At 25.5% G+C, this 27,573-nt stretch overlaps 8 protein-coding genes across 8 annotated transcripts; 4 read left to right on the top strand and 4 right to left on the bottom strand.

Annotated features, from left to right (window-relative positions):
* Positions 1–10: 10 nt before the first annotated feature.
* On the top strand, positions 11–8,770 carry Phum_PHUM050900 (uncharacterized protein; the record flags this gene model as incomplete). Its single annotated transcript, XM_002423285.1, has 14 exons — positions 11–35; positions 243–542; positions 720–979; positions 1,118–1,369; positions 1,445–1,628; positions 1,717–5,696; positions 5,792–6,083; positions 6,161–6,885; positions 6,988–7,154; positions 7,250–7,452; positions 7,596–7,805; positions 8,015–8,081; positions 8,171–8,323; positions 8,512–8,770. 14 exons carry the CDS (start codon positions 11–13, stop codon positions 8,768–8,770), a joined length of 7,077 nt encoding a protein of 2,358 aa, XP_002423330.1.
* A 340-nt stretch (positions 8,771–9,110) lies between these two features.
* On the bottom strand, positions 9,111–11,119 carry Phum_PHUM050890 (eukaryotic translation initiation factor 2 alpha kinase, putative; the record flags this gene model as incomplete). Its single annotated transcript, XM_002423284.1, has 5 exons — positions 9,111–9,731; positions 9,837–10,013; positions 10,087–10,504; positions 10,627–10,933; positions 11,050–11,119. The coding sequence occupies 5 exons, from the start codon at positions 11,117–11,119 to the stop codon at positions 9,111–9,113; spliced, it is 1,593 nt and encodes a 530-aa protein (XP_002423329.1).
* An 890-nt stretch (positions 11,120–12,009) lies between these two features.
* Positions 12,010–13,816, top strand: Phum_PHUM050880 (uncharacterized protein; the record flags this gene model as incomplete). Its single annotated transcript, XM_002423283.1, has 6 exons — positions 12,010–12,335; positions 12,484–12,652; positions 12,737–12,892; positions 13,020–13,227; positions 13,354–13,536; positions 13,617–13,816. The coding sequence occupies 6 exons, from the start codon at positions 12,010–12,012 to the stop codon at positions 13,814–13,816; spliced, it is 1,242 nt and encodes a 413-aa protein (XP_002423328.1).
* A 508-nt stretch (positions 13,817–14,324) lies between these two features.
* Phum_PHUM050870 (mitochondrial 50S ribosomal protein L28, putative) lies at positions 14,325–15,799 on the bottom strand (the record flags this gene model as incomplete). The annotated part of the gene is made up of 5 exons (XM_002423282.1): positions 14,325–14,489; positions 14,641–14,781; positions 14,886–15,147; positions 15,225–15,351; positions 15,793–15,799. The coding sequence occupies 5 exons, from the start codon at positions 15,797–15,799 to the stop codon at positions 14,325–14,327; spliced, it is 702 nt and encodes a 233-aa protein (XP_002423327.1).
* A 263-nt stretch (positions 15,800–16,062) lies between these two features.
* On the top strand, positions 16,063–17,494 carry Phum_PHUM050860 (Nuclear polyadenylated RNA-binding protein, putative; the record flags this gene model as incomplete). The annotated part of the gene is made up of 5 exons (XM_002423281.1): positions 16,063–16,074; positions 16,322–16,654; positions 16,738–16,948; positions 17,111–17,242; positions 17,322–17,494. 5 exons carry the CDS (start codon positions 16,063–16,065, stop codon positions 17,492–17,494), a joined length of 861 nt encoding a protein of 286 aa, XP_002423326.1.
* Positions 17,495–21,048: 3,554 nt separating this feature from the next.
* Positions 21,049–21,394, bottom strand: Phum_PHUM050850 (Homeobox protein MSX-2, putative; the record flags this gene model as incomplete). The annotated part of the gene is made up of 2 exons (XM_002423280.1): positions 21,049–21,290; positions 21,337–21,394. The coding sequence occupies 2 exons, from the start codon at positions 21,392–21,394 to the stop codon at positions 21,049–21,051; spliced, it is 300 nt and encodes a 99-aa protein (XP_002423325.1).
* A 1,621-nt stretch (positions 21,395–23,015) lies between these two features.
* Phum_PHUM050840 (uncharacterized protein) lies at positions 23,016–24,808 on the bottom strand (the record flags this gene model as incomplete). The annotated part of the gene is made up of 5 exons (XM_002423279.1): positions 23,016–23,042; positions 23,793–23,854; positions 24,086–24,209; positions 24,394–24,549; positions 24,671–24,808. The coding sequence occupies 5 exons, from the start codon at positions 24,806–24,808 to the stop codon at positions 23,016–23,018; spliced, it is 507 nt and encodes a 168-aa protein (XP_002423324.1).
* A 626-nt stretch (positions 24,809–25,434) lies between these two features.
* On the top strand, positions 25,435–27,555 carry Phum_PHUM050830 (large neutral amino acids transporter, putative; the record flags this gene model as incomplete). The annotated part of the gene is made up of 9 exons (XM_002423278.1): positions 25,435–25,588; positions 25,686–25,887; positions 25,977–26,092; positions 26,170–26,395; positions 26,471–26,515; positions 26,599–26,722; positions 26,800–27,000; positions 27,083–27,232; positions 27,343–27,555. 9 exons carry the CDS (start codon positions 25,435–25,437, stop codon positions 27,553–27,555), a joined length of 1,431 nt encoding a protein of 476 aa, XP_002423323.1.
* Between the last annotated feature and the right edge of the window lie 18 nt (positions 27,556–27,573).

Here is a 27,573-nt window from a genome sequence, read left to right as displayed (position 1 = left end):
CTATGCTTAGATGATAACAAAGTGTAAATATTTTGGTTTGATTCAATCAAGTGTTTCCAGATGAAGTTACATTTTCTTTGTGTTTGTTAATATGAATGTGCCTTCAAAAATTAAGGTATGAAAATATTTAAGTATTTAAACGTAATTTAATAATTTATTAATTGAATTATTTTTTTCTATTTTCAATTTTTTTTTCTTTAAGAATCCAAAAAAGAATAAGGAAAAAATTTTATTATCAATAGAAGAAGGTATTCCTGAACCTCCTAAGTTATGTGACTTTGAAACTAAATGTCAAGTTGAATCAAAAATTGAAGAAACAAATACAAATTTATGTACTCCTGATTTAGTAAATAAAAATGAAAATGTATTTGTGCAGAGTGAAAAAGAAACAAGTAAAAAAGAAAATATTTCTGAATATGTTGAATCTGGTTCTCTAAAAGCTTGCCAAACCACAGTTTTACATAATGATAGAAATATTTCATGTTCTTCAGATGACACTACCAAAAATTTTAAAATTTTAAAAGATGCTTGCCATTACCCTAGTTTATCTGAAGCACTAATTGAAAATATTAAAAATATTACTGAAGCTTCAGCACCTTCAGGTAAATTTAAATGTTTTATAAATGCTTAAAATTAAAAAATTTTTTTTTTAAATTAAGCATTATCAATAAATTAAATGAATTATCTAAAGTTAACAAAATATTTGTCATTGCTTTTAGATGAAGTACAGTTACTGCAGAATCAATTAAAAAAAAATGTTTGTTCTGATAGTGATTGGATTGGAAATGTTGATCTACATAAATATCATTTCACATTAAAAATTCAAGAATTAATTTTACCTTTTTCCGATGAACAATTAAAAAATTATTATTACAATGAAGAATTAGAAAAAAGTAATAGATACATGGAAAACCTGATATTTTTAGAAACAAAAAATCAATCATTCAAAGAAGAAGATGATTATTTTTTTAAACTATTGGTGAGTTGGAATATTTATGCATACTAAAAAATAATTTCGACTATATTATAACATATATATGATACATTAAAAATTTTGTTTATTTTATTGCTACTAATATTAAGTCTGAATAAAATTTCAGTTTTTCTTGCTTTTTAGAAAAATTATGCTCAAACAAGATACAATTTAAAAAAAGTTCAAGAAAATGTAGAAAAAATTAAAAAAAAAATTGATACATCAATTTCTACCATGTGGACTCTTCAAGATGATGTTAAAATCACTGAGAAAAAATGTTGTGATGATGGAAATTTAGTTTCTTTCGAACAAAAATATTTTAAAGCACAGTTTAATTCTAATGCTTATGACGAATTTAATCATTTATTGAAGGAATATAAGTATTTAGCATTTGAGGTACTCTTGCATAAAAAATAAAAAAATAATTTATTAATTATTTTAATTCAATTTATTTTACTCGTCTTCTTCTAGATTGTTTTAGAAGACTTATTTGCGAGTTCATTTTTAAAATTTAAAATTGAGTATTACTTGCAAAGTTTGATAACATCTTGTTCAGAGTTTTCAAATATTAATGATAGCTCTCCTGTAACCCTTTATAAAAATGATCAAAATACTTTTTTTCAAAAATGTTTAAATGAAATGAAAAAAACCATTAGTAAGTGAATTATACCACTTTAATTTTATTTATAATTTTAACAATGTTTGCTAGCAAACGATATTTTTTCGATTTTTTTCCATTTTAGGTACATTATTTTTTTTTCAAAAAAAACAAGAATTTAATGTCGATGTTTGCTTCGTGGAAGAAATTAGGGAATGGATTTCAGATTTAGTTTCCATTTTAATCAGGATTAGTAATTGGGAAGATCATCTTTTTATAATAAGTCATATTATGAGTTGTTGTGGTGGTGTAGGAGATTGGGCAGCTCATTTCATTCAATTACCACACTCAAATTTTTTTGAAGATCCTTTCGATAATTTTCAAATCAATCATATAATGACAGTAATGAATATTATATTAAATCCCATTCATAATAAAAGAAATCTATGCACGGAGGAAACGGAAATAACTGATTTGTGGACGGTAGTGGATTCCGATGGAGAAATAGAGGATGAATCAGAGGGAAAATTACTTTTAAAAGAAAATGATCTCGTTTCTATTTTAAATCAAATTCCCTTCAGTGAATTATTTAAAATTATTTTTGGAAATATGAAGAATGGAGCCAACGATTTTATTTCGTCTGATCACATTTTAAAATTAATAGCATTTTCAACGGATTTTATTAGGATTTTGTTTAAAGGTTTAAAATTTTACTGTCGTCAAAAATATAAACAGTTTACAAAGCGACTGGGTCGATTAATATGTCACACCGTGTGTTACGTTACGGAAGTTTTTGTTTTATTTAAATCACAAAAAAATTTAGAAGAAATTGAATTTGGCAGAGCTCAAGCAGAATATGACAATTTTTTTTTTCGTTCAGCAAAATTTATTTATTCGACGAAAAAACTTGGAACGTGGCAATTTCTCGTTTCAATGCCGTTTCAAATGGTGTCGTTACCAACAATAATGAAACTCTATTCGATATTTCAATTAAACGAACTTCAAGATGAATATACTTTAAATATTAATTTTTCTAATTTCGAAGAAAAGTTTTTGCTCCTTCCGGAAGAAGAACAATGCTACATACTCGCGACTTTTGCAAACATGGCGGTTGCACGAAATATATCAGAAATAGAATTTATCAAAAATGTCGTCCTTCAACTATTTTACATCGGATTCGTTAGTGTTAACACAATCGACTTTTGTTACAAAAATGTTCAGCATTTATTAAAAACTATTTGTTTAACTCATCCACAATTAATATCGGAAATACTGAAAATGCAGTGTAACGTATTTTCTACTAATCCTTTATATAACGAACGTCGAATATTACATTTATGGTTAAATTTACCATTGGAATACTGGATGCCTAACAATTTTGATTTTGAAATTTTAAGTCTTTGGATCATGGAGCCATCTCAGAGTTTAAAATATGAAATAGTGAGAATTATTTTACAATCTCTTAATTATGGTATCGATCAAGGGAAATTGTTTATGGCGCCAGAAAGTCATCGCGAAATAGCTTTTATTTTAATGCAAGCCAGTATAAAATTAGTAAATGAAAATGAATTTGGTTTTATAAAAAATGTATCTTATATGGTTTTACCACAAAACTATGATCATGGTGGTCACGATTGGATATGGGCTACATTATTAAAATTGCGACTCCACTTATTGGATAAAACGGAAGCTACTTTGTATAAATATTTCAACGGTTTGGAAGAACACTTGAAACAAATTCCTGATGTCGATTCGAATTCTGATTTGCATCATTTTGTGATGAAAAACCAACCGGTAGCTTGTTTTGTGGCATTGATGACAACAACTCTTGGACACTCCGTACCTATTATATGCGACAAAGGATTTGATCTGATTGAAGTTTTGCTAGCCGAAGGAAAATACAATCATGGAATTGCCTGTCTTGAATTCATTACTTTATTATTTTTAGAGTGTCCTAACTCTCTGTTCGAATGCAAAAAGTTTTTGTCGATTCTATCTCAAATAATAGCTGCTGACAATACATTGGCTCAATTAGCTAAAAATTTAATAATGAACAATTTTCCTGGTCAAATTTTAAAAAATTTAAATTCAATGATTCAAAACCAGTTGAAAACGTGTAAAGGAATACAGTTTCAAAAATTTTCCGAATGTGTGCAGCTGTGGTTACATTCATTAACAAAACTACCATCTTGGTCTCAAGAACCGGGCGTCGTGTACATTTTAGATAATTTATTACAAAACGTTTATTTTGATTTCACAACAACTAAAATAGTATTATCCATTTTGGAAAATTTAATGGAAGAAAATAAAAAAACAAATGAGTCAAAGTCTTCGCTATCTTATTTAATGGAAATGATGAATTTAAAATTTATCACTTCTTCATTGTCTCTCAAGGAAATTAATGGTGATGTGCCTTGGTTATCATACTCAATAATACAAATTCAATTTGAAAAATTTGAAAAAAAAAATAGTCTTTGGTTGGAATTGTTAAAAGAAATCAATTCGACCATTGATAAGAAAACTGATATTGATTATTCGTTAAAAAAAGTATGCAATTTTTTGGGAATTCCAGTAAGGCCTTCGAGTACACTCTCTATTTATAAATGGACACATCAAATATTAAATACAGATATTTCACATCCTTTGATTCCGTTATTCTGGCAAAAATTTTTTTATCTGTTTTTCTACAGAGTGTCTGATGTGACGGATAGAGGAAGTTTAGGAGATAAATTTTTCGATGGAATTTTTAATCAAAGATTATTCATGCAGCTCAAAAACCGCTTGGAAGATAGTTTGCAATATTTTAAAGATTTGTGTAAAAAGAATGAAACGGAAAAAGAAAATCGTTTTGTAAAATTGTACGAATTGTTTCAATCATTTTCTTTTTGGATTAACGATACTAGTTTGCTCAAACCTAATATTAACACTTACATTCTTCCACCAAAGTATAATCCAGAATTATTGGGATTAATAATACACGGCAGTGAGACTCCATGGATTGATTTTATTGATTATTTTAAAATTGAAGAAAATTTTAAGAGTTCCACATTGCAATGGTTAAAAATCAAAAATAGAAAGGTTTTCGAAAACAATAATAAAAATTCATATCAAAAACCGGGAAAATCCGATTATGTAAAATCCGAAGAAAGATTCAATAGTTATGAGACTCCGCTCCCACCTCCATTAATTAATAAAAAAAAATATTCTTTTTCAAGGATCACTCCGAGTATTTTAATGAATTCAAAAAATATGGTGACTTTTAACAAACCTTTTGTTGAAAAATTATTTGAATTTGAAGAACTAAATAATTTTTTGGATAATGAATATACATCAGTGGTAAAACAAACGTTGGACGTTCTGCCTCATTTATACACCATAATCACAACGGAAAAAAAGTTAAAATGTTGTTGCGATGGAATAAATAAATCAGTGAATGGAAAAATCATTCGTTATTCTTGCACGGGTCCAGCCGTTTTAAATATAAAATACGAAGAATCAAAAATAAATGAAAAAATCGAAAGAGAATTCGATCAAAGTAAAAAACTATTGTACGAAAATCTTAATAAAATAGCAAATTTTTCACCGCCTTATTTGAGCATATCCACCGGCTACGTAGACATTGCCATAGAGGAATTGGTGAAAGAATATCAATCGGCAAAAAATAAAAACATGGATGAATTAATTAATGGATTTAAAAAGACCGGCATTGAAACATTTTACGAATTTATTCAAATTTTACACAAAAACAAAGTGAGAACTCCTCTTTTGAAACAAATTTTCGAAAGATTTATCGATGTTTTGGGTAAGAATTTCATAGAGAACAATTCAACGGAAACCGGACGATTGCTTCAAATCATTTTAAGCGGTGGTGATATTTTGGCGGAAAAACTTATTAAATATTTTTCTCCGAATACGTCTTCACTCGATGACTACATTGTTTATTATTCTTACGTACTGGAGAGTGCATATCCAAAAAAATATTTAATACTTTCCAAATTTGATTTTAATAAGTTTCTTTTCGATAATAAGCCTAAATTCAGCGCGAGATCTCGTTTGATATCGTTAATAAAAATCGGATTGATTTCAGCCAGTCGGGAATTTAATGAAAACAAAAACTTATTAAAGGTAAATTTTTCTTATTTTCTTTTGGCTATTAATATTATGAATTGATCAACGATTTTGTTTTCTCTCTCTCTCTCTCTCTCTCTCTCTCTTTATAGGTATTAAATGAAAATTTAGAAGTTTTATTAAATTATGATTTTCCCGAACACTATGGAGAAATATTAAATTTTCTATTGGAAGCTAGTCAAAATCAAACACTGTGTAAAAGTACATGGTACACTTTTTTAAATTCATTAACTGATGGGAAAATTTTACAAAGGAATAATATAACATCGTGTAATTACAATGAAAATAAATTTTCAATCAAACACCTCAAGCAATATTTTATTCAATGTGCAGGAGATCAGAAAATTTCTTTGGATATCGTACAGGGAACAATCAATGTTTTAGGTACGTTGATTTTTCAATACTTAAAAAATCAAAAAATCAATCAAAAATTGAAATTTTTTTTTTTTTTTTTTTTCTAGCATCAAATTTTAAAAATGAAAGATCAAAATCAACGTGTCACGGTTTATATAGAAAATATCAGGAATATTTCGAACCTTTGATAACATTTTTCGGCATGCTCAGTTATTCTTGCATTGCCAAAACGGTTGAAATAGATAGGGGATCACTTTCAGAAAAATTAACTCAACAATTATGGCCGCTCATATGCGAATTGTACTCGCCCTGGTTGATTCCATATCACAACGTGGAAAACGAGGGGGAATCGATAAAATCAACGGACAATAATAATTACGAAAAAACAATTTGTTGGCCTTGGTCGATAAACGACATGAATTCGGCATCGATTTGCGCGACAATTTTTTCCGAATCCATCAAATTTATTTTAGAAACTTTACCCGGTTTTAATAACGTTCTTCGTTACGTTTGGTTTTTTTACGCCAACAATTTCGGTCACGTTCACGTCAAAGATCACGTTTTAAACGTCATACACGAAAGTTTTCTTATTCTCCCGTGGGAAACGTTTCATCCGAATCTTCAAGATGTCGAATCGATGTTGAAAGTGGTCGATTCTTTTTCTCCCTTCATGCCTCATACATTCGTAGAAAATATTTTTATTAAAATTAAATGGAACGAAATTGTTCAGAGTCATTTAAAGTTGCAAGATGATGATGAAATGTCGACAAAAATCCATATTTGCCTGTTAAATCTTTTTGTTAAAATTCCAGTAAGCCCAATTTTTAAACAGGTGAGCAGTTCAGAAACTGTTTTAAATAAATTTTTTAATTATTATTATTATTATTATTATTCAATTCAAAAATATAATTTTTTTTTTTTTTTTTTTTTGTAGGATGAGAGAGTGATAAATTTATTGAAATCGGCAAACGATTACAGTTGGCATTTTGTAGATTCACGCCATTTTGAAAACGTTTTAAATTATTTTGTTAAAACCTGTGATCCTAGAATAGTTTTATCCGATGATAAATCAGATAATAAATTAGAAGTGGCAATACTTGGGTAGTACTAGTAGTAGTAACAGTAGTTAATTTTTTAATTAAAAAAAAATTATTTAATAAATTAATATTTTTTTTTTTTTTTTTTTGATTTTGCAGATTGCTTCAGTCTTGCGCTGGATATGTACCATTCAATAAACAATTTCATCCGACGACTTTAACGAAAAAAGTATTTTTCATAAGAGCCTGGGTAAAATTGTTAACAAATTCAAATAGAAAATTTCAAACGAAGAATTTCCAACCTTTATTAAAGAAAAATCTCTGGGAATTGTGGGATGTCATGATTTCATTTAATGACGAAAGTAAATGAGGTTTTTCGCGTCTACAACTTTTTTTTTTTTTTTTTTAAATTTTAATGTAAAATTTTTGTCTCAATTATTATTATTATTATTATTATTATTATTATTATTTTTAGTATTTTCGATTGTTCAAAGCGTTGATGAAGCGACAATAGTTTTCGGTGAATTTTTTAACGTTTTAAATGAGCCGGAGTTGTCTTCGGTGGTAATAAATATATTTAAAGAATGGCTGAGTAGTCGAAAGTCTTTGATTAGTATATTTGCCGTCCTTCGCTCTCCTGGTACCTGGCTGGAAAATCCAGATTTGTACGGGAACATAACGGAATTTTCTCTGGAAATTTATTTCGATCACACAGGTTTGATTTATTTATTTACCGATGAATTTTTTTTTATTTTCCCATCATTTTTTACATTAAATACGATATTTAAAAAATTTCAGGGAATTCAGGGAGTTGGAATGAAATAACGAATTTTTTATCCCTACCGAAAAATTTAAATAATAATTTGGTAAAAATATTTTTCGACAATAAATTTTATCTGACGGCTTATGCGGTATTAATGAAAGCCAAAGAAGAAAAAAAACATTTAAAACTTGAGGATTTATTACTTTATTTAACGGAAATTAAATTCTGGTGAGTTTAATTAAAAAAAAAAAAAAAAAGGTAAATTATGTGAATATCAGTAGTAATAAATTTAATCCCTAAAAATTTTAATATTCCAGCGAAAAATCAGAACCGAAAATTATCCTCCTCATAAGTTTTTTATTAAATATGCTGGAGAAAGAAATGAAATGGGATGAAAAAGAAGGATTATGTCTACTTTCAAAATTGCACGAATTGTTATTTACATTTACAGAAGAGAAGGGAACAGGATTGTTTACCGTTTTAGGTTTAAGGAAGCCAACTTTTTCAAACAGGTAAAATTTTAAAATTTTTTTAACGTTAATTAACTGAATAAGGAATGAGGGTAACACGTCCGAATTCTTATTAATAAAAAACGAAACATTCCCATCTAATGATCATTTTTCTAACCCCCCTCCCCCCCCCATTAAATATTTTTCAGGTTCATGTTAATTTCCCTTTGCGTTTGTTCCGGATTAGAAATATATTCGAAAAAAAATCATATCGAATTACAAATGAGAGAACAAATAAAAGCACTCCAAATTATCGAATCGGCCGAAAATAATAAAATTTACAACGATTTGAACCAATATGTTTCCCATGCTAAAACACGTCTGAGTGAGCTTACGACAATAGAAGGAATAATAGAATTTTTAAAAGATTTCGGTTTTAAACTTTTCAATAAAAATTATCTGACTTGAAATATCCACGAAAGTATACACTCGTAAAATATTTCAAATGTTTTCACCGCGGTGATAATTGAAAACATAATGAATCAACAGTATTTTTACAAATATTTTATTTTAGTAATAAATTAATAAAAAAAAAAAAAAAAAAAAAATGATATTGTCAAAAGTAACATATTAGAATTCTATATTTCCTGTTTTATTATGATATATTATTATTATTATTATTATTAATGTGATAAATAATGTGAAAAAAATGTCATATTTCTTAAATAAATTTGTTCAGAAAGTATTTTATATATCTTTTTGCTTTTCGTCACACACACTTTTAAAGCGTACAAAAAAATAAAATTATCTAAGTTTTTTGTATAGTAACCATATTTTTTAATTCTGCTATTTCGTTTTCTTTTTGAGCTAAAATTTTTCGCAATTCGATTATTTCCCGTTCTTTATCCCTTATTATTTTTTGCCTATCTTCAATGTATAATGTTTTCATATCATTTTCCACGTGTCTTTGACAAATATTTTCTACTGCTTCCACTTCTACCGCTACAGCCTTCGATTGAATTTCTAGTTCATTAAAAGATTTATAATTCAAATTTTGCAATTTCGATATTAATTCCGTAGAATTAGGACGTTTACTAGTTTTATGTGATATTAAATCTTTAATTATGGGTACGAATTCGATTGGAATAGAAGAAGGTAATTCTCCCGATCTGGCTTTTGTTAACACTTTGACTCTTTCCATTTCGGTTGAAAAAATGGTCAATAATTCAATTAAAATTAATCCTAAACTAAACATATCACTTTTAAAATCACAACAGCCTTTTAATTGCTCAGGTGCTGCATACAAAGGAGTTCCAAATTTTCCACCCTCCAACAAACACCCCGAATGTTCGTGTCCTTGTAAACATGCTAAACCAAAATCGCCAACTTCTACTGATTTTAAATCATGACTAAGAAAAATATTACGAGGCTAAAAAAAAAAAAAAAAGACAAAATGACAACTCATCGGCACTTATAATTTCATGTATGATGCTAAAATTTAATTGCAATTTATCTCTTCATTATCATTACTCACTTTTATGTCGTGATGCACAACATTGCAAGAATGAATGTATTGAACTCCCATTGAAATTTGAATCATAATGTACATAGCTAATGATATATCTACTGTATTGTCTAAATTTCGTTTGTTAAGCCATTCATTAAGAGTTTCATCACATAATTGCATTGTAAGATATAATAGAGCATTCAGCTACAAATTAATAAATAATTTAAATAAAATATAATAACTTATTTAAAAACGACCAAGAAAAAAAAAAAAGTACCTGTGGTGCAGGTTTTTGAACTATTTCTTTAGCAGAATATTTACAAACTGCCATATTACTTTCGTTTTCTTCTTCTTCTTGATTACTATTTTTATTAGTGTTTGATGGATTAGATTCAGTATATTCGAATACAACTATGTCAGAATCATTACTGCTTATTTTAGTATCATCAGGTGAATCGATAGGAGAAGAGAAGTCGAATAAAGGTTCCAACCAGGCTGCCTTATATTGTACTATATTACAATGATTGAGCTTAGCCAAAGTTTTAACTTCATTTAATTTTTTTTCAAATTGTGAAATATTCTTATATTTTAATGGAATTTTTTTAACTGCATAAACTACTTCATCTAATAAATTTTTCGCTTTAAAAACTTTTCCAAATCCACCGGATGCCACAAGGCCTAATTCTTCATATTCACTAGCATATCTTTTATTAAAAAAAAATGAAAAATTAAAATTTTAAAAAAATTTTAAAAGTCATTAATTTCTAAAACTGAGAGTTTTTAAAAATAATATTTGATAATATTGAAAGAAAATTACCTTGAACTTCCTAATTTGAAAGAAGGTGAGGGTAGAATTCTCGTAGTTGGTGTTATAATTGCATCAAGTAAAGCTTGTTGATAAAATCCTCTAAGTGGTGCCAATTCTTCAAGATTGTATGTGGCCTCTACTAAATGCATTTGATATAATTTTCTGCAAATTCTTTGATACAATTGATGCCTTTTACTGGAATCTTTTTCAAAAAGTTTACAAAGTTGATCTATTAAAGACTCTATAAAAAGGCTTTTGGCAGTAGCTTTAGAAACATCTTCTGTAGTCGGTATAATATTACCATTTTTATTTAGTCCTTTTAAAACAAAAAAAATTTGTTATTTTTAAACAGAACAATATTCTTTTGACGTATTATTAATTTTTAAATATATTATTATTATGCATTATTTGATATGAAAAAAATGAACTGACCTGTATCAAAATCGTCAATTGTGCTAAGACTAGACCAACCACTCGAAATAATTGCTTTTGATTCACTCATAACTTAATGAAATAATTTTTTTAAAAATTTTTCGTCGAGAAAAAGAAGCTTAACAAACAAAAATTTTGTTTGTAAAAAATTATTTCCATATTTTTTTTAACGTGTTTTTTTTTTTAACGACTTGGCAACACTGTTTTCATTTATGCCAACATTTAACTATTAATCTTAACATCTGTTTAACGTCAAGAAAAGTGTGGTAGTGTTAAAGTATGATTTAAAATAAATATTTAAACTTTTTATATTTATATTTTTAATTTTAAATATGGGGAAGACCGTTTACGCTGAAGAAAGCATTTTAAATTATTTAAAAAATTTATCAAAAAATAATGGATGTACCACCGGTCTAATATTAGGGCAGGCAAGTATTCACTTCAAATATTTTAACTCTAATTTATTTCTAAGTAATTCAATTATTCTTTTATTTTATAAAAAAACATAATAACTTTTTATAATTAAATTTTGACATACTTAATTTACTAATTTTTATTTTTCACAAGGTTAGAAAAGAAAAATTGTTGAAAATGAAAATTATTGCCACCCTGTATTTAATTAGATTTCATACTTCATTGGAACTATTGTTGCTTCATTGTAACAGGTGTGCACAGAGTTAAAAAATATTAATCTGTATAAACAATTAATTACCTGGATTTAAATTTTCTGTTTTTGTCATTATTACTTAAAAAAAAAAAAAAAATTAAATAATTTTATTCCTTTAAATTAACTTTTTAAGTACCTTAATGAAAATCCTTATAATAATTTAAAAGACGAATTAAAGACAAGTAAATATTGTAATCAAATAGTAATATTTAATTGAGGACCTGGATTGGTAAAAACTTAATTTTTTTTTGATTTTATTTTAGAATACAAAATTGAAAGATTATGTTGTTCTCATGGTTCGTACACCTGAAGAAACAGATTTTGAAATTAAATCAAAACAAGTTTTAACTGCTGCCACATTTGAATCTGTAGATGATATAGAAGGAGATTTGATAGCAAATCATGCTAAGCATGTTATTAAAATGCTTCCTGGTGGAATGTCGATATTAGGTGCATTTATTTGTAGTCCAAATAATATATTTAATGAGAATTCGACAATATCCAAAGCCAAGTCGATACTTCATTATTTACACAGAGAATTTACAAATGAGCCTTTATTAAATGCTGGCAGCCTTTTATCGGAACAATTAATGTTGCATTTTAATACAACAGATTCTCAGTAAGTTTCAATTGCAATAATATTATTTTTGAATTGTTTATACATGAATAAATCTTTTAAATTAATGTAATATACATTGAGCTTTAGTACTCTTGAATGAAAATGCTAAAATTAATAAAGCTGTACATTTTTTTTTTTTTTTTTTTAGATATATTTGTAAATCATTTGATTTCAACACACCGAATGGTAATTTCAAGCCGACAGAAATCATATTTCAGAATAATTTTACAAAATGGTGTAAAATTTATTGTAATTATGATATTACCTTGCCATCCTTTGATGGCAATATGTTTTGTCATGTTAAAGATCAATTAAAGGTAATATACGAGAACTTTTTTTTTACACTTTGAATTATAAATTTTCACAGATTATTTTACATAAGAACTAATTAATAATTTTAGGTAGCATTGAAAGAAGTTCATCAAAATTTAGAAACTGCTATGATTATATTAGATGGAAAAGTTAACAAACCTGATGAAGTTTTAGAATCTGTTATAAAGAAAAAAAATCATTCTGATTTGAAAAATAGCTCGAATAAAAATCTACCAAGTTTGAAAGTTGATATATTTATGCCGTATAAAAAAGTAAATTTTAAATACTTTAGTTTTTGTTTAAAAAATTTAAAAAAAAAAAAAAAAAAGTTACTTTTAAAAATTTATAATAAATTTTTATAAATCAATTTAGAGTGAAAATTCTAGGGATGTAATTATGCAGGATTATGATGCAGAATTGCATTTATTAGGGGTTTTAGCATCACAAGTTTTTCTCAGTCAAAATACGACAGTGGCAGAAGCAATCAGAGCGATTAAACAGGATATAGTTAGATCGCTAACAGCCAGATTTGAAATGCATTGGGATTCTTTAGTAGAGGAGGAATATGGGTCTCCAGATGGTAATTATCTTATCATATTTATTTATTTTAGTTTATTTTTTTAAAAAAAAAAAAAAAAGGATAAGCGAAATGACTTTAAAATAAATTTTTTTTTTGTGAATTTTTTATATTTTTTTTTTTTTACAGAAACTTCTAGTATTCATGAGCCTCCCAGAAGAGTTTCAGTTTTATTACCAGAGAGTGTCTTAGCTTTTAATGATTATTTATTTCCTGGTGAAGGAGCAGATGAAGTGATTTTTTCTTTTAAAGAAATGCTAGATGTAGACATTGATGAAAATAATGTAGAAAATGAAATTGAAATCTTGGGGGGTAAGAATTTATAATATTTTGATTGAATTTTTCATGTCACGTTTTTTTTTTTCCTTTCAATTTTGTAAATTTAATTGCAGATCCGATGGAATTTTATGAAAAATCTTCAGGTGAGTTATCGAAGGATTCCTCAGATAAACTACTTGAATCATTCCTTTCGAAGGGTTTAATTATATTATTTTCTATGGTAATTATTTTACTCGGTATTATAATAGCATTTCAAATTCAAAAAAAGGATAAAATAGAAAAAATTGAAGAATTTGAAAAAAATGATTTTTAATTAAAAAAAAAAAAAAAAAAAAAAAAAAAAGTTGATTTTTTTTTTTTTTAAACTTTTCGAAAAGACATTTTAATTATTATAAAACCTATATTTAATTTAAAAAATTTTTATAATTTTTAAATTTTAATTAATATGTATTTAATAATTAGAGTGAAAATTTAATCTAATGAAATTAATTTTAAGAAGGGAAATATATATAAAAAAAAATTATTATTTTTTTTTGAACCTATAAAATGTTTTTGTATTACATTTACTATAAATATTAAAATGGTTTTAAATTAAAAATTAATTTTTTCATGTTATATTACTAATTTTAAAATATTTATTTTTTAAACATCAAACAGCCAAAGCAATATTCTATTTGTATCAATATTAAATGAATATTTCATGCGACTCATGTCTTCTACATTAAACTACCTATGAATGACAAAAAAAAATTGAAGTAGGCATTTATAATTTAAATTATTTATATTTAAAATTTAAATGAATATTATAAATTTGTAACATATTAACTTGGTCGTTTTTCATTTTCTGCTTTTAATTCTTGAATTAACTGTGCTCTAAAAATATGTTTAAGAGGAACAATTTTTTTTTCATTCATTTCTTTTTCAATTTTTTCCTGTTTTCTACAAGCTTCTGTGAAACTTAAACCATACCATTCAATTTCTTCAATCTGAAAAATAATTCATTCCAATTAATTTATTAAACTTAATATACATGCATTTCTATACTTATTTACAATACTCATGATTTCAGACTAACCAAAAATAAAATTAGTCACAAAATACCTGTGAATAACTAAATTTTTTTAAATATATACTTACTGGCAGAAGGTATTTTTCATATTTTTCAAAAATTGATTGGTTTTTTTCTTCATCATAAGGTAATTCTTTATAATGCAATTTAAACAATAATTCTCTTTTAAGTTTGAGAGCAATCAATGTTTGCAAGTCACATGCTTTAGTCTAAAATACACAATTATTTATTACTTAGGATCAACATGTCAATTATTTTAATTATTCATTATAAAATTTAAAAAAAAAAAATCGACTATAAAAATAATACCAACTTTTAATAAATAATTATCTAATCCTTTGTGCTCATGTACAAGTTCTACAACTCTTTTTGTCAAAATTACAGAGAAATACTTATCGAGAATTTCACTGTATATAACAGATCTAAAAAGAGTAGGTGTCCAAAATTTAGGTACATTTATCTCATATTTGTTTTTATTCTTTTTAAAACCTTGTATTATAGTTTCTCCACCAGTAAATACATTATTCATTTCCTTGGGAAAAATTCCAGGCAGTGGAACATTTTGAACACGTTTTCTAAAATTAAAAATACATTTAAATTAAAGTACATTTAATTTAAAAATTGATATTGTAACTTTTTGAATAATAATTACATTTCTCCCGTTTCTTCATCTTTTACCCAGGTTCTTTTTTCAGGAATATAATGAACAGGTTCTGGAGCTGTATAACGCCATTCATTATAAAATTTTCTATAAACTTCTGGTAGTCTAGCTCCTACACCTTGGTCAAAAATTGATGGTTTATATTTTAAATACCATGAAGAAATCTATTATTTTTAAAATTACAAGTTAAATAATTAATAAAATTTTTTAAATATATATATACTGAAAATATCCGTATTTACTACCTCTTTAACAGTTTTTTGCATACTGTATTTAAATTTCAAATATCACATTTGAAATTAAGCATATCGGTAAAAAAAAAAAAAAATTAAGTTTTGAATTTGTACTTTTCCACTGTAATTTTTATTAATCAACTGAGCAACTTAATGTAATTAAAAATTATTATTAACTATAAAAATTTATTTTAAAAAGTTTTTAAAAAAATATTTTTTAAATAAAGTATTTATACTTTATATTTTAAAAATTAATAATCCCTAAAAAAATTTAATTTGCTTGAAAGTGGAAGCATGCTTTTTTGGGACTTATTGGCTCTCATTACCGGCCATTTTGTTTGGCGTGTGACAATTGAAGTAGGTTGTGCAAAAAGTTATTTAAAAATATTGCATTCATGATGGTAAAAGCAGAAAATGAGGTAAAAAATTTTACGTATGCATTTTATTTAAATTGTATTAAAAAAAAATTATTTAGTTTTTGTTTTTAACTTTATTTTTTCAACGAATTTCGTATAATTCAAATTCGGCGTCACTTAAGCATACATTTCCTCCATGTTTGTCACCTTGATATTATTAATTTTTTGTTTTTTAAGTTTATGGAAACAGTAGTACAATAAATCCAATGAAAAATTACGTATTAATTAATTATAAATTTTAGATAATAATTACCTTTTTGATTTTCGTTACTAATATTTTAGGTTATTGACCTTATTTAGATCCAGCATAGATAGTTGCTATTGCTAACATTACAAGTAATTTCATACTTGATTTACTGCCTAAATTCGTACATAATTGTAGTTTTCATATTAAAATTTGCTTATTTATTATAAATATAATTGCATTGGTATTTTAAAGGAAGCACCCAAAGAGAATACTGTAACAGCATCTAATACTACGCCTGCACCAGCAGCAGAAACGAAAACCCAAATAACAGAACCTGAGCATTTAAGAAAATTATTCATTGGTGGTTTAGATTATAAGACTACAGATGAAACGTTAAAATCCCATTTTGAAAAATGGGGAGAAGTAGTAGATGTGGTTGTAATGAAAGATCCGAAAACTAAAAGGTCTCGCGGCTTTGGCTTTATTACATATGCAAAAGCTCACATGGTAGATGATGCTCAGGCTAATAGACCTCACAAAGTGGATAACAGGACTGTAGAGCCGAAAAGAGCAGTTCCAAGAACAGTAAGTAATAAATTGTTAAAAAATTATTTGCAATAATTTTAGCTATCTTTTATAATTAAATAATTAATAATTGTTACCCCAAGGAAAGCGGAAGGCCAGATGCTGGTGCTTCAATTAAAAAATTATTTATTGGGGGTATAAAAGATGAGCACGAAGAAGAAGATTTAAAAGAGCATTTTAAGCAGTTTGGAAACATTGTTTCTTGCTCTATTGTTGTAGACAAAGACTCTGGCAAAAAAAAAGGGTTTGCTTTTGTTGAATATGATGACTACGATCCAGTTGACAAAGCATGCTGTAAGATAATTTATTGTTACTTATTTATTAAACAACATTGAAACTTTTTTTTAATCATGTGTACAATTTCTTAATGTTTAATTAAACTAAATACATTTGTTGTTTTATTAATAAACAACAATTTTTTTTTTTTTTTAGTACAAAAAAATCACACAGTAAAAGGTAAACATTTGGATGTTAAGAAAGCTCATGGAAAAGATGGGAGAGGAGGAGGCAGAAATGGCGGAGGGCGGCAAGGAGGAGGGTGGGGTGGAGGACGTAATCAAGGCGGTGGCTTCGGCGGTAATAGTTGGGGTAAATATAACGTGTATTACAAAAATTAAATAAGGAAGGAACATTTTTAAAAAAAAAAAAAAAATTTCAAAACTTGCAGGCAATAGTGGTGGATGGGATAACCAGGGGGGTTGGGGAAATCAAGGTGGATGGAGTAATCAAGGAGGTTGGGGCAATGATGGTTTTGGTGGGGGCTATCAGCAAGGTTATGGAGGAGGTCCCGTTCGAGGTGGAAACTTTGGAGGAAATCGTAACGGACCATACGGTAATTAATTACAGTATTCGTATTGTACAATACCTTAGAATAATTATTGTTAATAATTTTATCATTATTTTGAATTTTTTTTTAGGTGGAGGTTATGGAGGTGGCGGCGGCGGTGGCGGTGGCGGTAACAGAGGCCGCTATTGAATTTGGTAAAGTAATCGTTATTTTTTTTTCTTTTTTTTTTTAAACTATTTAAAAACCGTCCTTTTATACTTCCTTACGTAAAAATATTTTTTTTAAAAAAATCATACCTTTACCTTTTTTTTTTTTTTTTTTTTTTTTAGTAAAGCTTTTATTTAAAAAAATTTATTTTCTCTTTAGCTGTGAAATGTTGTGGCAATTCGGCCAAGACAATATTAAATTTCCATTCAATGTTATTTAATATTTTTTTAAATTCTACTGTTTAATTATTATTATTGTTACTTAGTAGAAGTTGTTAAGAATATCTACGAATAGCTTATTATTATAAATAATAATGTTTATTGAACATACTAATGATACGAATTTTTTTGTATAAGCAGACGAAAATAAATGGCAGGCTAAAGAAGGGACCGCTAGGGAGTTGGCGTTGAATTCGATCAATTATAGGTTATCCTAACTCGGCTGTTTAGAGAGGTAGCCTGTCTTCAGTTCTCAATTTACACTTCTTCAGTTAAAGTTCAAGTTAGCAACTGCTTTCTTCAAATTAGTTTCAAAAAAAATAAAAAAAAAAAAAAAATACATTATTGAAAACAGTGTTAGTGTGCGCCATCAAGATTTCGGAACTAAGATCAAGTATAATTGTCAATATTTTTATTCGAATAAAGTATATAAATCAGTGTTTAGTGTTAGTCACCTATTTAAGTTGGAAAAAAAAAAAAAAAAATTGAAAAAAAAATGAAAAAAAAAAAAAAAAATGAAAAAGTCTGTGTTTCTACATTCTGGGTTTTCTTTTCTTTTTTTTTTTTCTTTTTTTTTTTTTTTTTTTCCAAGACAAGAAAAGTTAGGTTTTTATGTTGGAAATCACCCCCGCCCCCCTCCCCCTTCCTCCTTCCTTCATCGGAAAGCTTTTTAATTTTTTTTTTTTTTTTTTTTTTTTTTTTATCTTTTATTTTGCAGAGTCTACCATTTTTTTTTGAGAAACATTTCTCAAAAGGAATCGTAGCACTTTTATCCATTTAAATACGACTAAAAAAATTTTTTTTTTTTTTTTTTCTTATATATATATATACATATAAATAAAAGCAAGAAGTTTTGCACAAATATGCTTTTTATTTAAACTGGTTTTTATATTATTTGTTAATTTGAACTCTTTTTTTTTTTTTTTTCTTTTTTTTTTTTGTTTTCTTGTTTTTTTTTTTTTTTTTTTTTGGTAAAATGAAAATTTCATTAACGACCCCGTTTCACTTTTTTTTAATTTATGTTAATAAATAAATTTAATTAATTAATTAATTAATTAAAAAATAATAAATAAATTTTTTAAAGTATTAATTGTGAGATGTGAAAACATTTGTACAACCGTTTGAAGTTAGGTTTAATTAAAGAAATAGAAACTTTTTAAACATAAGATAAGTTGTTTTATTACTGTAGTGAAGTAGTGAATTATTATTATTATTATTGTGGTGTTCCCTTTTTTTTTTTTTTTTTTTTTTTTTTTTTTTACCTTATTCCTTTAAATATTTTTTTTTAATTAATGAGTAAATTAAAATGAAATAATAATAAATATCATCTTTTTTTAATTGAAAAAAAAAAAAACAACAAATGATAATTAAATTTATAATAATTAATAATGTCAGTGAAAAGCATATATATATATATTATAGTAATTAAACGTTTTTTTTTTTATATTTGTTCGATTATTTGCTGTCAAACGTTATATTTTAACCTCACGATTATATTTAAATAACCATCATCTAAATAATCAAGGCTCTCGACATTTGGAAGATACTTAATTAATATATTTGAAGTGAGTAATTTCTTAACGAAAAGGTTGTTATATTACTATTAAATTATTATAATAAGAATAATAAAAAAATAAAAAAATAAAAAAAAAAACACATGTGATTTAAAATTTTTAAATTATCTTTTCAGAGATACAAAAAAAAAAAAAAAATTATTATTATTAGAATATTTATTATTATTATTTTTCTCTTATTATTTAAATTTTAGGATGAGGAAGACGTTTCTCGAATGGAAAAAGAAAAGGTCGTCCGTGAAGACGTCAGGAATTTCCCATAAAACTTCTTCTCCCCATTTTGGATTCATATATTTGAGAGAATTGAAAAAATAAATCTTGGGTTTTGAGAGAAGTTTAACTCGTCGATCAATTTTCAGGTACCCACCAATATTTCAAAAAATTTTTATTTTATTTTTTTCAAAGCTTTTGGTGTTGTTACTGTCTCTCCTTAAAATTTGAGACTTTGTTATTACTGCTACCTCTTTATACTTATTAATATTGTAAATTTTTTTTTTTTTTTACGTTTCAGAACGCTGAAAAATTTTAATAATAATAATAAGTAAAAAGCTCGAGTTTCACGATGGGGAAAAATTATATTTTTTCTTTTACACACGGAGATGCTATGAAAAATTCAGGTAGGATATTTTTTTTTTTAATCAAATTAAATTAATAAAATTAAAGTTTTTTTTTTTTATATTTAAGATTCGGTTATACACAGTTTGCCTTATACACTTAGCTTAATTTAAATTATTTAAATATTTAAAAAAAAATTATAGTTAATAATTCTACGTGTAAAAATAAATTATCAGGAAACATTTTATGTTTTTTAAACGGTCAAGAATATTTTTTTTTTTTTATTATTAAATGATTGGGCCTAGAATGATAATAATTAAATCGATTATTTATCAAAGACTTTAAAAAATTCTTAAATAATTTTAAAAGAAAGAGGAGGTTTAAATCATTGTCCAGTGATTCATAAAAATTTTATTTCTATTAATGCAAACACTGCAGGTTTCATTCGGCATTGAAAATCCATTAATTTCGTTTCTTAGTAAAAAATTTCTGTAATAAAAATAAAAGTAATTATTTACGTAATAAAAAATATATTTTTTTTTCTCTAAGATGATTGTTAAAAGGGCAATAATAAATATCAGGACGTATCCCTAAAAAAAAAAAAAAAGAATTTTCTTTTTATTTATTATTTTTAATAGTAGGAGGTTTTTACTCGGTTAAAAAGTTTATAATTTCATATTTTTATTATTCAGGTTTTTTTTTTTTTTTAATTAATTAATTTTGAATACCTTACTAATAATATTTTATTAAGTTTTTAAAAATTATTCCCAGTGTATTTTGTTTTTAAATTATTTTTTTTTATTTTCTAACGTTTTAGTTTTTATTATTATTATTATTTTTTTTAAATTGATTTTAAATGATTAGTCTAATTATTTTTGTTTAAAAAAAAATGTTTGTTTTTTTTTTATTTCAGCTTTTTGTTTTTTTTTTTTTTTTTTTTTTTTTTTTGTTAAAATTTAGGCAAATTTTTTTAAATTGGATTATAATTCGTGTAGTTGAGCCTTTTTTTTTTTTTTTGATTAGGATTTGTTTTAAAAAGGTACACAATTGAAATCAGTCATACCTGTACTGTTGATCCATGTGAGCTTTTTCGATTCTTTTATGTTTAGCTCTCCTGTTTTGAAACCATATTTTTATTTGAGTTTCCGTCAATTGTAATTTTTCAGCCAATTGAAATCTTTTCCCTCTCGAAACATATTCGTTACGTTGAAATTCCATTTCTAAATTGTACGTTTGTTCGTTAGAAAAAGTCGTTCTTTGTCTCCTCGGACGATTTTCTTTCTTCCTTTTTTTACCTACTAATACAACAATCGAAATAAGAGGATATATATATATATAAACCGTATACAATAGTAAGAGTGTTGAAAATTAAAACATCACCATTATGTTTCAAATGCATGCACTTGTTTTTTTTTTTTTTTTTTTCAATTCTATAATATAAGTTTGATGGAGGTTTTTTGTAAAATTTAACGATTATCGGATAAAATGTCTATTGTTACACGGAGTAGTTAAATCAATGAATTATTATAATTTATAACATGAAGTTAATTCCCATGAAAATAGATAATAATAATAATCACAATGATAACAATGGTGTGTGTGTGTGTATGTAGTATTGTAAAAGGATTAAGAAACTCGACAAAGGTTTAAGCCCTCCGACATATTTACCTTATAATATCAATATCATTTCCTTTGAATTTTATATAAATATAACAATAGTATTAATATTTCGCCCAATATGGTGGCTCCCAAGGAATTTATAAAGCGTAAAATAGGATTCACTATTAGAGAGAAGAGAATCTTTCGCATGTAAAAATCTCAATCAAAAAATTACCTCTTGTCATTGTTATTACTTATTTACTTTATTTTATTTTTATTTTATTTATTTATTTGTTTCCAGATTGATTTTTGTTTCGTGTTTTTTTTTTTGGAAAGAGAAATAAAAAGAGGTCTTTCTTTTTTTGTTTTGTTTACGGACCCCCAAAAACTTTTTTTTTTTTTTTTTTTTTTCAATTTATTTATTATTAGTAAGTGATTTTGTACACAATAATTATTTTTTATATTTATACTACCCTGATACTTATTAATTTACTTTAATTAGTTGTTGTTGTGACCATTTGGGGGAGGGGGGGAAAGTACTTTAATAAGTTTAATAACGGAAATACATAAGAAAATTATAGTTATTTAAAATTCTATCTTAATAATTTGTTATTAATTAATTTTGAAATTTATTAATTATATTTAAATACTTACGAAATGCCGATATTTCCGTTCCAGATTTTGAAATGTTGTAATCGAAAAAACTTTTTGATGATAAAACGGTCGGAATGAAGAAGGAGGAGGAGGAGGGCGGCATCGATGGAAGAATTTTATTTAATATATCTCCATTTTTTCCAAAACTTCTTTCATCAACGCCATAATTATAATATTTATTTTCTTGAAAATTTTGACTTGACTTTCCAGCATCGTTTACGCCATTGACGAATTCTTTATCATCGTAACAATTTTTTTTTATATCGTTATCTAAATGCCCGTATAATTTTTCGAAAAAATCTTTCGGGCAAGAAGGTTTTGAATTTTTAATATTTATTTTTTTCATTTTTAATATAATTATTTACGTTACGCGAATAGGAGTCAGCCGGTATTAAATTAAATTTCATTTTTTTAAAAACTTCAGTTGTTAGCGAAGTTGAAACGACGATGGTAAATTATATTAACATTTTTATTTTTTTTTTCTGAAAAAGTATAGATTGAGATGCACTTTTAAAACTGATAATAAAAAAAAAAAACGCGGAAATTTCTAACACTTTTTAATAAATAATAAATGCGACATAACGACTTGATCAAAAATAAATACAAGAATGAAATATTTTGTTGCACATGACAAGGGATGGTAGGCTTTAGTTCCGCCCTCTTTTTTTTTTTTTTTTGTTTTCCGTCAGTTATATATATATTTATATCTGATAAATTTTATTATTTTAATATTATAAATTCTTTATAAAATTTTTTAAATCACGAATTTAATGCTCTTTTAATAAAGTTCGATTCTAACAAAACAATTTTTTTATAAATTCATCACTTGCAATGTAATATTAATAATAATAAAATTATTTAAAAAAATATAAATAATAAAAAGTATTTAGATGATGAATGCAAGAGTCATGATGGATTTAATTGTAATTAAATTTTTAATTAAGTGTTTCTTTACTTAATGTTAAAAAAATAAAATAAAAAATTAAAAAAAATTGATGAAACATTTTATTCATATAAGTTACAATACATGTGGATTTTTTGATTAATACTTGATAAATTATTAAAATAATACATTTAAAAATTATTTTTTAATTAATATAAAAAAAAAAAAATGATTGTATAAAAATTAATAATATAATGGACAATATTAAAAAATTTATTCAATTTAATAATTGTAAAAAAAAAAAAATTTTAGTAGACCAGCTACTAAATTAAAAAATTATTCACTAAAGATAAATTTAAAAAAAAAAAAAAAAAAAAAGATTAAATAGATTTTATTTTAATTAATTAAAGTTTAAAATTAATACTTAAAAATTTTTATGTTGACCTTATAATTACATGAAAATAGCAAATCTCTCTCTCTCTCTCTCTCTATCAGCTCGTAATCTTTAAAATACTTTGTAAAAAAAAAATAAAATAAAATTTTTCTAATTTTATCCTGGATTGTTATGAGTATAGTTATTACCATAGCATTTGTATATTTTTAAATTAATATAATTTATCATTAATTAAATTATTTGATTAATTTTTTTCCTTTTTCTCACTATTTGATGACTAACTTTAACACAAGAGGTTTTGGGTTTAATACTTTCATTAACTGATGATTCTGTAGTGGAAAAATCACATTTATTTTGAATATTATTTTTTATACTAGATAAATTTGTAACACAATTTAAAAATGCATTAGTTTTTAATAAGGATTGAAAAGAAGAAAGTAATATTTTTTTATTTTCATTTTTCAGGTCCCTTGACTTACTTAAAGTACCTTAAAAAAAAAATAAATAATTATTGTAAATTGAAGAAAATTTTGTTAAGCATTTTCCTAATAACAACTTACTCTTTTCTTGTTTGCATTCTTCTAGTTCTAATGTTTTTTCTTCAATTATTTCTAATAATTTTTTTTCTCTGTTTTCCATTTCGATAACAACTTGTAATAACGGCAATGTGAATTCGTTATATAACTGCAAGTGATTGAAAAAAAATATGTTAAACAAATTAAATTATTAAATATTTTTAGTAAAATAATTGCATGCTTTAAAAATGTGTAAAATATAAAAAAGTAGATATATTTAAATTTCATGCTTTTTAAATTAATGTTATATAAAGACTTTGTTTAATATTTCAATAATAATTTTAATCACTTACTAATTCTTCATTTCCCTTAAACAAAAAAATTTCAAAATAAAATTTCACACCGATTTGAATACTTTCTAATTTAAGGACAATATTATCATTATTATTGTCTTTAAGTAAATACTTTTTAACTTTATCATCTTCTATGAATAAATTAAAAATCAGTTCCTTAAGTTTTAATTTTGAAACTTCAAAAAGTGGATTAAGTCTCTAAATTATCAATAATTAAAATTAAAATAATAATCATAGTAATTATTAACAATTATTACTGTCAGTACATAAAATTTACCTGAAAGGTAGAGAAGAGGTCATAATCGTGCAGAGCTCTGTGCCAAACGTTTTTAAAATCGCTAATAAGTATCGTACAAGATTCACCATTAACAATTTTTTTTCCAATGTAATTTTCCCCGTCTATTTTAAACCACATTATTTGTGTGTATTTGAGATATTTTTTTTTTACGTGGCTTTAGATTTTATGTATATAAATTCTGTATTATCAGGTGGTGGCACTAGCTAATACTAAGTGGCGGTTGTAGTAATTAATAAGTTATTCGCATGCTTAAATCATTATATACTTTTTTTTTTTTTTTTTTAATAATGTTTTTTATTAATTGATTATGAATTTTTTTATTATTTTTTTTCAGTATTTTATTTAATTTTTTTGCCGTCTGTAAGTTTTTCATACAGGGTGTTTCTATGATAGTTTTTGCCATGTGGCTTTTTTTCTACATAACAAGATAATTATGCATTTTTTTTTTTTTTTTTCACTAATATAAATTATGATTTCTAAAAATAAAATTTCAAGTATAACTTCATTACAATACTTAGTTTTTTCCGTTCTTTTCGATCGGTAGTTGTTATAAAGTTATTTAAAGTTGTTTTGTATTTTAATTAAGTTCGAGGCTGCTTTCAATTAATTTACAATTAACAGTCATCAATATTTGCTTACATTGAGCGGTAGGCTTCAATTTTTAGCGTACTTATGAAATACTACAAGTAAACTTTGACTTATGAAATTTTTTATTGTATTTTTCAAATGTTAAGGTTTTTAAAATGAGTGCTGCTAAATATACAGAGCCCTGCGACACTGCTCTTTTGCCCAAAGGAGATCATCAAAAAACATCTGATGATGAAAAAGTGCAAATGAAAAAAGAATTGGGTCTCTTAGAAGGAGTAGCTATTATTTTAGGAATTATTTTTGGATCTGGTTTGTTGCTATTATTATTATTATTTTTTTTTAACTGATTATAAAAATTTTTTTCATAATTTTTTTTTTTTTTTAGGAATATTTATTTCTCCGAAAGGGGTTCTTCAAGAAGTGGGATCACCAGGGTTTTCTATTTTGGTATGGGTATTATGTGGATTGCTATCCATGATTGGAGCATTATGTTATGCTGAACTTGGGACATCCATTCCAAAATCTGGTGGAGATTATGCATATATTTTTGAAGCTTTCGGTCCATTGCCTGCATTTTTATACTTATGGGATGCCATGTTAATTTTCGTGTTAGTTTAGAATTTTTCTTAAATAATTATTTTCAAATATCATGTAATGAAATAGTAATTAACGATGTGAAATGTATATATTTTTCCAGGCCAACAACAAATGCCATAATGGGTCTCACTTTTGCTTCTTACATCACCAAACCACTTTTTCCATATTGTGCAATTCCAGATGCTGCTATAAGATTAATTGCAGCTGCTGCTATATGTTAGTAAATCAAACTCATTTGGTTTTCATTTTTCATTGAAGAAGTTTTAAAAGAAAATTTAAATTTTTGCTTATAGGTTTGCTAAGTTTTCTTAACTGCTATGATGTTAGATTAACGACTAAATTGCAGAATTTATTCATGTTCACCAAAATATTTGCTTTAGTCATAATTATTATAGCCGGTTTCACATATGCTGCTTTGGGAAATGTTGAATATTTTGAAAATATATGGCAAGGAACTGTCACAGATTCGGGGAGAATAGCAGTTGCTTTTTATTCTGGGATATTTTCTTATTCTGGATGGTGAGTACAATTTTAAGTATTTCAAATTTAACATTCGTTTTTCTTTTTGTCTAAAAATTTTTTTTTATTTTTCAGGAATTATTTAAATTTTATGACTGAAGAACTTAAAAATCCCTATGTGTGAGTTTTTTTTTTTTCATTTTGATTTATGTTATTTAATTTTTTTTTAACTTTACTTAAATTTTTAAAAATTTATTTTGTAGAAATTTACCGAGAGCTATTTACATTTCTCTTCCGACAGTAACAATTGCTTATGTATTGGCTAATATAGCATATCTTATTGTTTTAAGTCCTGTAGAATTGATTGCTTCTGATGCTATCGCAGTTGTAAGTTGAATCTGTTTTTTTATTTTCAATTAAAAAGATTTCAATTAAAGATGTATAAAATATAATTAGTATTTTAGACTTTTGCAGATCATTTACTCGATTACTTTTCTTGGGTCATGTCAATTTTGGTTGCCATATCAGCTTTCGGAGGTTTAAGTGTACACATAATGACATCTTCAAGAATGTGTTTTGTCGGAGCAAGATATGGACACTTTCCAGCCATGTTGTCTCACATAAACATAAAAAGATTTACTCCCACACCTTCTTTAGTTTTTTTAGTAAGGCAAACAAAATTGTTGTATGTATTATAAACGTTATTTAGTGCAAAATTTCTTAATTTTTTTTTTTTTTAAATTTCAGATGATATTATCTTTAATTATGTTATGCACTAGTGATGTTTATGTATTAATTACATACAGCAGTATCGTCGAATCGTTTTTCATTATGCTTTCCGTTGCCGGTATTTTATATTTACGTTGGACTAAGCCGAACATGGAAAGACCTATAAAAGTAAATAAAATTTATCATTAAATCATGTCAATAATTTTTGTAATTAGTTGCAATACTTTTATTGTAGACTTACTTCCTTCTTGTTTTCTCATACGAATGCTTATTTACAGGTTTCATTATGGGTCCCAGTAACATTTGTCATTATATGCGCCCTTCTCGTTATAATACCGTGTTTCGAACGTCCCATAGAAGTCGGGGTAGGAATATTGATAACACTCACAGGTATACCTTGTTATCTAATCGGTGTAAAATGGCAAAACAAACCCAAATGGTTTTTAAATTCTTTGCGTGAGTATATTATAATATGTAAAATTATAAAATAAAAATTGCACTTTAGAAAT

This window comes from Pediculus humanus, genomic scaffold (genome assembly GCF_000006295.1).
Source record: "Pediculus humanus corporis 1103172107401 genomic scaffold, whole genome shotgun sequence".
NCBI classification, from domain to species: Eukaryota; Metazoa; Arthropoda; class Insecta; order Psocodea; family Pediculidae; genus Pediculus; species Pediculus humanus.
This window is presented reverse-complemented; position numbering and strand designations above follow the sequence as displayed.